General features: G+C 42.9%; 1 protein-coding gene across 1 annotated transcript; it reads left to right on the top strand.

The window, feature by feature from the left end:
- Positions 1-3,467: 3,467 nt before the first annotated feature.
- On the top strand, positions 3,468-4,986 carry LOC121649916 (putative methyltransferase DDB_G0268948). The gene is made up of 4 exons (XM_042001044.1): positions 3,468-3,696; positions 3,782-3,894; positions 4,018-4,178; positions 4,504-4,986. Exons 1-4 carry the CDS (start codon positions 3,609-3,611, stop codon positions 4,766-4,768), a joined length of 627 nt encoding a protein of 208 aa, XP_041856978.1. The 5' UTR covers positions 3,468-3,608; the 3' UTR covers positions 4,769-4,986.
- Positions 4,987-12,348: the final 7,362 nt, after the last annotated feature.

Raw genomic sequence — 12,348 nt, 5'->3', positions numbered from 1 at the left:
CAGGTTCTGGTCCAGTTCTGCAGGAGGCTTTGGGAAGCTGTCAGACACGACTCTTAAAATTAGGCGTATATTTTTAATGAAGAACCTCCATAGGATATTTGTTATTTTTGAAGAACCACATTTTTATTTCCGTATTTAGGTTTCAAAATAAAGAAAAACATAAACTCTTTATAAAAAGAGGATAAAAGACGTTTCTTCTAAGGGATGTAGATATTTGTGGAAAATTTTAAAAGTTGCCCAGCAATAATATATACATTTACATATACATAAAAATATACATATGCATATAAATATAAATATACATATACATATACATATTCATTCATTCATTCATTCATTCTCTGTACCGCTTGGTCCATTACGGGTCGCGGGTAAGCTGGAGTCTATCCCAGCATTGACAGGTGAGAGGCAGGTACACCCTGGACAGGTCACCAGTCCATCGCAGGGCCAACACATAGGAGACAAACAGCCATTCCCACTCACTAATACATATATATACATTTACAAAAAAATTGTCCCCTCGCCCTCCGTGGGCGGTCTCTCATCCATCCAAGCTCAGGTCCTCTACCAGAGGCCTGGGAGCTTGAGGATTCTGCGCAGTATCTTGGCTGTTCCTAGGACTGCTCTCTTCTGGACCGAGATGTCTGAGGTTTGTCCTGGGATCTGTGGTAGCTACTCTTCCAGTTCGGGGGTTACTGCCCCGAGTGCTCCGATGACCATAGGCATAGGCAATAGCTTGACATTGTGATGTCAACCACAACGGCTTTCCTCTGCTGTTTGTCCATCACTACAATGTCCAGCTGGTTTGCCATTACCATTTTGTCGGTCTGGATCTGGACGTCCTACAGGATCTTAGCTCGGTTATTCTCAACCACCTTCGGAGGTGTTTCCCACCTTGACCTCGGGGCTTCCAGTCTGTACTCCACACAAATGTTCCTGTACACTATACCAGTCACTTGGTTATGACACTCCTTGTAAGCTTTCCCTGCCTACATCTTACACCATGCAGTTATGTGCTGGATTGTCTCAGGAGCCTCTTTGCACAGTCTACATCTGGGCTTCTATTGCTCTGGTGCTCAAGGCCTGCTCCTGTGCAGCGATGGTCAGTGCCTCTGTGCTGTCTTTCAGTCCAGCCCTTTCTAGCCATTGGTAGGATTTCTCGATATCAGCCACTTCAGTTATGTGTCGGTGGTACATCCCATGGAGGGGCTTTTCCTCCCATGATGGTTCCTCCATCACCACGTGATCTGTTTTCCACTGCCTGAGACCGAGCACTTTGTCCGCTGAGGCCATCTTCCTGATGTATTCCAGGATGTTGGATGTTTCATCCTGGATAGTGGTTCTGACACTCACTAGTCCTCTGCAGGGGCGCTGCTAGTGATTTTGGGACCCATGAAAAGAAACTGAAGTGGGCCCCCCTCATCTGAATCACTTTCAACATCTTCAGCTTGATTTTCAATGTTCTCACTCTCTGCTGTCTCTCTGAGTCTTCCTACACTCTCTCATGGTGCATCCTCATCATCTGAATCTGTACCCTCTTCGATGTCTTCCTCCATTTCCACTCTCCTCTCTGACAAACTTGAAGATGATCCTGGACCTGGCTCTGTAGTGTACATGGCATACAAAATTATATAGTATCTCCAATGATGTAATGTAATTTGTAATAGCATCACAATCATTATTTCTGGTGGCCTCCCACTATTTTGTTTTAAAGGTGCTTTCCGTGATTTCACCAACAATGTGAAGGGAAATTGATTTGACTACCAATACTCCACGTCATTGTTTCTCTCATGTAGCAGCACATGAAGTCTAATTTATCTCCAGATCTGTAGACTCACAAGTGAAGCATTAGATTAGTGGGGAAACATATATGATCTATATGGTTGTTGCTAGTTAATCTTCTGATATCTAGAAAATGTAAATATTTCTCTGATTGGATTGAAAGCAGTCACCCAGTCTGCTGATCTAGAAATGTTTCTGTTCCTACTGCAAAGCAGGAGGATGAGTCCCAAACTACTGACCTGACCTAACATTACAGTGATAGCTGAGCATTTTCTAAACGATTCAAATCAGTCTAAAATAAATTAAAAAAATATATATATTATTATTAATTCTGAGCTATTTTTCTATTATACGTTTTTTTTTTCTTAACAATAATCAATTAATTCAACACTCAGCTGCCCACCTCCTTCCTCAGGGGCCACCTGGACATGTTCAGGTGGGGAGGGGTGGGGAGGGAATGTCTGGCAGCATCTGCTTCGGCTGCTCTCGTTTCTGTAAGGAACATGCGTGATTTTATTTTTTTATTTTTTCTACCAGAGCTGCTTGCTAATTGTTTGTCTGCATTAATTATTTGACTAAAATTGTGAAATGAATAAAATCCAGCGTTTTATTCAGAAATATGAGCCAATATGGGGAGCAAAGTGAGCTAGCTTATATTAACAAAGTTTAGAAGACACAACAAGTTAAAGTTCCACAACTTTCCATCAGACGAACTGACTGACCACCTCACCTCTGGAAGAACTGAGTGACGTACTGTCAACCCATCTGTTCTCTCTCCAGCCTCAGCTTTTTTTCTTTTCGTTTTAAGCTTCCTGACTTTTGAGGCATGCTGCCGTCTAAGCATCCACTAACTGTCTGTCTGTTAGAGATGTGACGTTCATGAACGAATCGATTCTTTTGAACGACTCTTTTAAATGAACGATGGGAACCGATTCACAGCTGTGAGCCGTTCATTTGTGAGCCATTCTTTTTATATACAAATGTTTGACACTGCCTTCATCAAATCAAATCAAATCAAACTTTATTTATTAAGCACTTTTCATGCCATAGGCAACACAAAGTTCTTTACATGATTAAAACATAAGAATAAAAACACTCGATGAAATCTTTCACAGTCACACGCACACACGTATACACACACACACACGCCAAGCCCAATTCCCCCCACCCACCCCCTTCCAGCTAAAAATGACTGAATGAATAAATAAATGAATAAATATGTAAATAAGAAGTCGTTTGAGTAAAATGAAAATAAAACAAATAACATGTGACATCATAGAAGTCTGATGTCCAACATGCTCCATTCATGTGAAGCGTTTATGGGCAGAGAGTTTTGTTTGGAAACAAATACTTTAAGTTCTATCCAAAACATTTACTAGAATTTGCACTGACTGCTCAGGTTTATCCTTTTTTATCTATATTTTTCCTATAATTATTTAATCTTGTATAGTAGATTTCATATAGGTACATATTTTGATTGTTTATCATATGTATATATGGTGAAATTTTGTAAGATATTGTGAGAACGAGCCAGTCTTTTGAATGGCTCTTTGAAAGGAACGGCTCCTCAAGATCCGGCTCCCTTCAAAGAGCCATAAATCCCATCTCTACTGTCTGTTGCGCTGCTGTCACTCATGGGCCCCATGAATCCTTCCCCTTTACACCCCCCCTTTTCGGTGCCCCAGGTCTCTGGCTTCCCCTTAAAAGCAGGTAAGAACTCTGTGGATCGGACAGAGTTCGGTAGATTGTTCCACCACCGAGGAGCAACGGAGGTTTTAGAGATTTTGTTCTGCTTTTGGTCCTTTAAAGGCCCCTCATTATGAAACATGTCACGTTTCTGTGGAGTCCTCCCCGTCCTCAAGCCCTTTGTATGTGTGTGTTATCTACTAGCAGAAGGGAATTTTCTGTGTGAAGGTTTGTGCCTCTTAACAGACGAAGAAAAGAGATGGCTTGCTTTTACCCCCTATATATATATATATATATATATATATTTATACAGCCATGATTTGCCGCCTGTTCGAAGGCAAAGAGCACGCTGCTTCCTACTGGAAGTACAGAGTCGCTCCATCAGATCATCTCATACAACAAGTGCTGGACTTCCTGGAAAAGCATGTGAGTACAAGTGGCAGGTGGACGGGCTGCTCCTAAGTTATAGGTTGCAGAATACAACTGTTGGGTTGCTCATGGGATGTTGATAAGCTAACTTTCACAGCAACTTGTTGATCATTTTCTCAGCAAGGTGGGCCGTTTGAGCTCGCGGTGGATGTGGGTTGTGGCTCCGGGCAGGGTACGCAGCTCCTGGCCAAACACTTTGCTTCTGTGGTGGGAACAGATGCGAGTCCTGCTCAGATACAAGTGGCTTTGCAGCATGTTAAAGAGCCAAACATAACATATAGGTAAGCTAGTGCCAAATAGGAGGCAGAATTTATATATTTATTGGTATAATAGGTATACCTTTTCTTGTAGCTGAAAACTTCTCTTATAAAGAGCTCACTTACAATCATGTCCACTTGTTAAACCCTGCTTACCTGCTGGACTGAAACTTTTCTCAGGAACTTTTCTCAGCCCATGTTTTGTTTCACAAATAAAGGGCTACATTGTTCCTGCTGAAGCGTCTGTGCTATCAGAAGTTTTCCATAAACATCCTGCTTGTTGACAGTATTAAAGAGGTTAAAAATTCAGTCTTTTTTCTCTCTCTCCCCCCTCCTGTTTCATCCACAGGCAGTGTGTGGCCGAAGAGCTGCCGTTTGCTGACAGCTCAGTGGACCTGGTGACGGCCATGTCTGCCTTCCACTGGTTTGACAGGCTGCACTTTCTCCAGGAGGCTCACAGGGTCCTGAAGCCTTGCGGCTGCTTGGCTTTGCTCAACTACACAGTGGACATGGAGCTCAGCTACGGTGACTGCTGCTCACACCAGCTAAACCAAGTCTGCAAAGAGGTGCTTGCTGAATATTTACCCGAGAGACGCAGTAATGAGCTCAGTTAATCACAGACTATAACAGACTGTGTCAGGCTATCCTGTTAAGTGGTTATAGTTAGCTTTATGCAAACCCTCATGTGATCAGCTAAATTGTGCTGGGAATGAGTCATTTAAATATCTATACACCTTCAGTCACACTGACAGGCATCCTGCACAAGATGTAGATTTTGGTCTCAATGCAGGGAGTGCATCATTAAAAAGCAAAAATGAATTTTTACTTACTTAGACTTGTTTTATTTAACCAGGCAACTTCTTAAGAATTTTTTATTTACAACAATGGCCTTCATTCATTTGATCATTTTGGGAGGGAGATATTGTATCAAGAAAAGCCATGAAGGAAAAAAAAAAAAAAAAATTACAAAGAGTTCAAGAATGCCAAAAAGATGTTGGGTGTGAATGTAAAATATATCTAAATCCAGTAAGATGATTGTGATGTTTGGAATTCCCTATGTTTTGAAGAGTCATTGAATGCACCAGAGAAACATTTGAAGATGTGCAGATTAAACATAGCTTAGCCACCACCTTATCGCCACCTTATTGTGGTGGAGGAGTTTGTGCGTCCTGACGATCCTAGCGGCTATGTTGTCGGGGGCTCATGCCCCTGATAGGGTCACCAGGCAAACAGGTGTCTAGGGGAGGGACCAGACAAAACGCGGCTCAGATCACCTAATGATGATAAAAAAAAACAAGGACCAAGGTTTCCCTTGCCCGGACGTGGTTCACCGGGGCCCCCCTCTGGAGCCTGGCCTTTGCCCATGGGGCCCGGTCGGGCTCAGCCCGAAAGGGAGACATGGGCCTCTCCTCCCGTGGGCTCACCACCTGCAGGAGGGGTGCATTGTGAGCTGGGCAGCTGCCAGAGGCGGGGACCCTGGCGGTCTGATCCTTGGCTGCAAAAGCTAGCTCTAGGGACGTGGAATATCACCTCTCTGGCGGGGAAGGAGCCTGAGCTGGTGCGCGAGGTTGAGCGGTTCCGGCTAGATATAGTTGGACTCACCTCAACGCACTGCTTGGGCTCTGGAACCACTGCCCTCGAGAGGGGCTGGACCCTCTTCCATTCTGGAATTGCTCCCTGTGAGAGGCGCCAAGGTGTGGGCATGCTCATTGCCCCCCAACTTTGCGCCTGTACGTTGGGGTTTACCCCGGTGGACGAAAGGGTAGCCTCCCTCCTCCTTCGGGTGGGGAGATGGGTCCTGACTGTTGTTTGTGCTTATGCACCAAATAGCAGTTCAGAGTACCTACCCTTTTTGAAGTCCTTGGGGGGGGGGCAACGCTCACGTGGGCAATGACAGCGAGACCTGGAGGGGCGTGATTGGAAGAAATGGCCCCCCGAATCTGAATCCGAGTGGTCCTTTGTTGTTGGACTTCTGTGCTCATCATGGACTGTCCATAACGAACACCTTGCTCAGTCATAAGAGTGTCCACATGTGCACTTGGCACCAGGACACTGTAGGCCACAGTTTGATGATTGACTTTGTAGTCATGTCTTCGGACTTGCGGCCGCATGTTCTGGACACTCGGGTGAAGAGAGGGGTGGAGCTGTCAACTGATCACCACCTGGTGGTGAGTTGGCTAAGATGGTGGGGGAGGATGCCGGTCAGGCCTGGTAGACCCAAGAGTGTTGTGAGGGTCTGCTAAGAACAGCTGGTGGAGTCCCCTGTCAGAAAGAGTTTCAACTCCCATCTCCGGCAGAGCTTCAACCATGTCCCGGGTGAGGCGGGGGACATTGAGTCCGAATGGGCTGTGTTCCATGCCTCTATTGTCGAGGCGGCCAGCCAAGCTGTGGCCATAAGGTCGTCGGTGCCTGTCGTGGCGATAACCCCCGAACTCGTTGGTGGACACCGACAGTAAGGGATGCCATCAAGCTGAAGAAGGAGTCCTATCGGGCCTTTTTGGCCTGTGGGACTCCAGAGGCAGCTGATGGGTATCGGCGAGCTAAGCGGAGCGCAGCTTCAGTGGTCGCTAAGGCAAAAGCTTGGGCATGGGAAGAGTTTGGAGAGGCCATGGAGAATGACTTCTGGGCGGCTTTGAGGAGATTCTGGTCCACCATCCGGCGGCTCAGGAGGGGAAAGTGGTGCTCCGTCAACACTGTGTACAGTGGGGATGGGGGCTGCTGACCTCAACTCCGGACGTTGTGAGGCGGTGGAGGGAATACTTCGAAGACCTCCTTAATCCCAACTAACACGTCTTCTGATAAGGAAGCAGAGTCTGGGGTAGCTGTGCTGGCTCTCCTTTCTCTGGGGCTGAGGTCGCTGAGGTGGTTAAAAAGCTCCTCGGTGGCAAGGCCCCAGAGGTGGATGAGGGCCGCCCAGAGTTCCTTAAGGCTCTGGATGCTGTAGGGCTGTCTTGGTTGACACGCCTCTGCAGCACCGCGTGGACATCAGGGACAGTCCCCCTGGACTGGCAGACTGGGGTGGTGGTCCCCATCTTCAAAAGGGGGACCGGAGGGTGTGCTCCAACTACAGGGGGATCACACTCCTCAGCCTCCCCGGTAAGGTCTATTCAGGGGTGCTTGAGAGGAGGGTCCGTCGGATAGTCGAACCTCGGATTGAGGAGGAGCAGTGTGGTTTTCGTCCCTGTCGTGGAACAGTGGACCAGCTCTACACCTTCTTTGGGTCTTTGAGGGGACATGGGAGTTTTCCCAACAAATCTACATGTGTTTTGTGGATTTGGAGAAGGCATTCGACCGTGTTCCCCCGGGGACTCCTGTGAGGGGTACTCCGGGAGTATGGAGTGCCAGACTCGCTTGTATGAGCTGTCCGGTCCCTGTACAACCGGTGTCAGAGCTTGGTCCGCATTGCCGGCAGTAAATCAGAATCGTTTCCAGTGCGGGTTGGACTCCACCAAGGCTGTCCTCTGTCACTGATTTTGTTTATAGCTTTTATAGACAGATCGAGAGGATCCGGTTCGGTGGCTTCAGCATTGGGTCTCTGCTCTTGCAGATGACGTGGTTCTGTTGGCTTCATCGGGCCGTGATCTTCAGCTCTCACTGGAGCGATTCGCAGCCGAGTGTGAAGCGGCTGGGATGAGAATCAGCATCTTGTGTCGGTGCGGCGTCTGCAGTGATGCAGACTCTGCATCGGTCTGTCGTGGTGAAGAGGGAGCTGAGCCAAAACCGGTTGATCTACGTTCCTACCCTCACCTATGATCATGAGCTGTGGGTAATGACCGAAAGAACAAGATCGCGAATACAAGCGGCCGGAATGAGTTTTCTCTGCAGGGTGGCCGGGCTCTCCCTTAAAGATAGTGTGAGAAGCTCGGTGATCCGGTAGGGGCTCAGAGTAGAGCCGCTGCTCCTCCACAGCGAGAGGAGCCAGATGCCTCGGGCATCACTTATCGTCCCATTCCTGGCGCTTAAAGGGTTAACCTAACATGCATGTCTTTGGACATCCTGAAGCTGGATTCTCTCAGGGTATTTGCTCTTATTTATTCATATTTATGTACTTATTTTCTATTATTTATTTACTGTGTATCTTTATTTAATAATTGTTATTAAATGCTTAAATATTTAATTGGATGTTATTTTATTTTTGTTTTTTTTTTTCCTTTTTTTAATATTTATTTTGCTTTTATATAAAAGTGTGGATCTCTCTTTGTCGGGGCATGTACATCTGACAGTTGGCAGCATAAGGATAAATGGGAGATAAAGCTACATCTGAAAAGTGGTCACTAAACATCTGCAGCTCATCCAAAACGCTGCTGCTAGAGTTTTAACCAGGACTAAGAGATTTGAACACATCACACCAGTTTTGAAATCTTTACACTGGCTTCCAGTCAGTCACAGAATAGATTTTAAAACCCTTCTGATCATTTACCAATACCAGAATGGTTTAGGCCCAGAATACATCTGTGATATGTTCAGAGAATATAAACCTAGCAGAGCTCTTAGATCCAAAGACTCTGGTCAACTAGTCCAGACCAGAGTCCAGACTAAACATGGAGAAGCAGCATTTAGCTGTTATGCTGCAAACAAGTGGAACAAACTGCCAGTGGAGATTAAACTTTCACCAAATGTAGACATTTTTAAATCCAGGTTAAAAAACATTTCTTTTCTCATGCGCCTATGCATGAAATCGGCACATTAACTTCTTTTTTTTTTAACTTATCTTGTTTTTAATCATTTTAATGTAATTTATTATTTTATTGTCTTTCCCCACACTGAAATTTTATTTCTTGCATTTTATCTGTTTTATTTCCTTTATTATTGCTTTCAGCACCCTGCTGAAATGTTTTATGTAAATCACTTTGAATTGTCTTGTACATGAAATGTGCTATACAAATAAACTTGCCTTGCCTTGCCTTGCCTTGCCTTGCCTTGCCTTGCCTTGCCTTGCCTTGCCTACACTCGGGGAGATTGTTCTGGAACATACCACTAGAGGGAGGCATTTAATCAGCAGTCCTATTGATTACTGATGCACATGCACTACACACAGGTACACTACCTGAAGCTGTGTGACCTAGAGGAACATCAAAATCCCATCCTGAGTTTGCTGTGAGGCAGAAAGTGGAACATGTGCAGCTACTCTGAACTACCTTCAGAGAGCAGAAAGGCTTTCTGTAAGGTTTAATGTATGTTTTTCCACTGGATGGATTTTTTTTTTATCTATTTGAAAAGGTACATATTACATATTAATGAACATAAGTTAGCCTAGCGGCTAATTTGCATTTGTTGTATCTTGGCTTGGGGCAAAAGGATGTGTTCACGCTACACATCTGATCTTTACTTCATGACATGGAAAATAATAAATCATTTTAACTGAGAGGAGCTAATAAGAGTTCATTAAATTGTTGTTAATAATAATGTTTTCGTCATTCTCAGCAAAAATCACAAAATGACCCACAATGTCTCTTCAAATGGAAATAGACTGAACTTTTGAAAATGAATAAAGAAAATGTGACAATGATAAAAGTGGAGGTAATGGCTAAAGATTTCTACTCAAGTAAAAAGAAAAATGGTCCCAACTTGGAAATTAATATTCAGTTAAAAATAACAAGCAATCCTTTAAATTTCAATGTGACGTTAAATCTATTTCGCATGAAAATATAATATAAAACAGCATATTAAAAGTTATATCTATTATCTGTGTGTCTATTTATTTATCATTATTAATAACTACTGTCATTATAAATTTAACAACAATATAATTTTAACCTTTTGAATCTTTCAGGTGCTGATGGACACACCATGTGTCTTTGATTAGCCTGTCCACACCTGGTCATCTTAAACTGACCAAGATGTTGAAAATAGAAAAAGTGAAAAAGCAATAGAGACATTTTGTATAAATGAATCAGAATAAGTCTTGTGAAATACATTAACTCTGAACTAACTAGCCACTTTCAGAAATGCAAAGAGTAAAATTTATAGATGTTTTTCTTTTAATTTTATGGTTAAAAAGGAAGAAAAAGAAGAAAAAAAAGGTTTATAATTAAAATATAAATACCTGAAAACTCTGAGGCACAGATGAATTTGACAAAAAAAAAGAAAAAAAGAAAAAAAAATACAAGGAAATACAAGTCACACTTTATTTTATTTTCTTTTTTACTGAATTTTAAATTTATTTAATAAGTTATTCTTAAATAATGTTCAGACCCTCATTTACAAGGCCTTGTCTTATTTGTAAAGATTAAAAATGAAGCAACAGATAGGCCAATCCTAATTCCTCCTCTTGTCCTAACACATCCGCTTCTTAGTCTTGAGGAATGATGGGGCCCTTTTTCTTTTGGAAATCAATGAGCAGAGATCATTTAGCCATCCAAATGGCCCCAATTGCCACAGCTGAAAGGATCAAAGACCACAATAATTCTGGAAAATGGGTAGGGCTAAGTATTTGGGTCAAGGGTGGATGGAGAGTTGTGACCAGACCGTAGCTTTGATCCCACTGCAGGCATGACTTGAGGTCATGTCTGATACTGATGCTGAAGGTGCTTCAAGCGGGCAATTAAATGTTATCAGCTTTCTTCAGTTTTCTGTCCTGAGAAGTTCAAAGTTCTTACTCCAAATTTCATCTACTTTCAAACCATCATGCGAAGCCTATAGATAAATAAAAAATAAAATAAATAAAAAAAAAAAAATCTGGATTTTCAACTATCAAATGAATCAATGTCCTTGTCTTTATTTTCTCTGTGTGTGATGTCATTATTCTTGGCACAAATGATAAAAATGTTCACATGTAATCTTTCTGTTATTGGTGTGAAAGTAACTTATTTTAAATAAAATCTAAGGTCGTCTGCATCAATCTTCAGTCTCATAAAACAAGACTATAATGGTAAATGTGAGACTTCCTCTCTGTTGAGTTGAGATTACAAACAACGTGCTATTATCTGTGATATTACTGCTAAAATCAATATCTGCCCATCCTGTGAAATGAGATCTGCTCCCTTCAGCCGTTGACAAAACACAGCAAACACTCGGCTCAAGCTGATTTATTCTCATTGATCTGTTTTTGAAATATGGCTTCCCACAAAAGAATCCAGTCAATAAAGCACTCCATCAGTGCTGCAGTTTCTTCATCTTTATGGACTGCCAGTTATAGATTTATGTGAGATGTACTGACACAAACCGTATCTTATGATATATGTTGTGTTTCCAGGTTTTTACATGGATAATAATCAGAAAATGATGCTGAAGATTTGAATAATTCAGGAGTAAAACGTGACCCAAACATCCAATGCAAACTGGACTGCTTCACAGCATTCATGTTTGAATATACAAATATGAGTCAGGACTGATTTGTATGCACATTTCCATTGGTTACAACACTCCTCCAACCATATTCAAATGAACAAAGAATACCAAGGTTCAAAGGAAGAATAAAAATCCTCAGGAGAAATTTATAAGTCCTAAGTGTTTGAAAGTGCGATTTGCAGCTAGAGATCATAGTAACCCGTACTGCTCAAAAACTAGAGAATTAGTTGGACTGACTTCAAACCTGGCAAGCTGTTCTGTCTAACAGTGAGGAGGTCTCATGTGTCTGCCGAACAGATGTTCCCATTGCCTGAGTGAAAGTGTGTGTTGCAACACTGTCTTGCTAAATCTAAGCCAAAACAAAAGGTTCTAAAGACTTTAGTTAAATGCATTCAGCATACAGCAGAGGTTCATCATACCCTGGTCAAAATTCAGAAAGGAAGCACTTCCACCACTTTCAGATGGTCTCATACTTCTTTCTTACAGATTAGTAAAACTGTAAATGTTTATGGTTGCAACAACACATGATGCAGAAGTAAAGGACATACAGTATGAAACAGGATTTGAATTCATTTGACTAATAAGTTAGTCATGTTGTTTAAGGGATGACAGTTTAAGGGAAGCTTCTTCCATTAAACTATGGTGACACAAGCCTCATATGTGGGTCATTGGGTCCAGCAGGGAGAGCAGAGCACTAAGAGCGACATTTTGTGTCTGCATGACTAAGACCAGAGCCACTGGGCTACTGTCACTGGTGCTGCAGTCACTGTCTGATCTGAACTGACATGCACACTGCTTTAATGCACAGTCGAAAGCAGAGATGTTCACAAGACTTTTTGCAAGTCAAAGACAAGTTTTAAGTCTTTTGGCTCAAGTCCAAGTCAAGTCGCAAGTCAGTTTCAGT

Source organism: Melanotaenia boesemani, chromosome 12, assembly GCF_017639745.1.
Source record: "Melanotaenia boesemani isolate fMelBoe1 chromosome 12, fMelBoe1.pri, whole genome shotgun sequence".
Classification (NCBI taxonomy): Eukaryota; Metazoa; Chordata; class Actinopteri; order Atheriniformes; family Melanotaeniidae; genus Melanotaenia; species Melanotaenia boesemani.
Note: the sequence above shows the minus strand (reverse complement) of the source record. Positions and strands in the feature narration are given on the sequence as shown.

What these genes read in the sequence shown, in the direction of transcription:
- LOC121649916 (XM_042001044.1), top strand. Translation starts at nt 3,609, where the DNA reads ATGTCACGTTTCTGTGGAGTCCTCCCCGTCCTCAAGCCCTTTGTATGT. An exon ending in AGGGAATTTTCTGTGTGAAG is followed by an intron (nt 3,697 to 3,781) that starts GTTTGTGCCTCT and finishes ATATTTATACAG; the next exon opens with CCATGATTTGCCGCCTGTTC. An exon ending in TGGACTTCCTGGAAAAGCAT is followed by an intron (nt 3,895 to 4,017) that starts GTGAGTACAAGT and finishes TCATTTTCTCAG; the next exon opens with CAAGGTGGGCCGTTTGAGCT.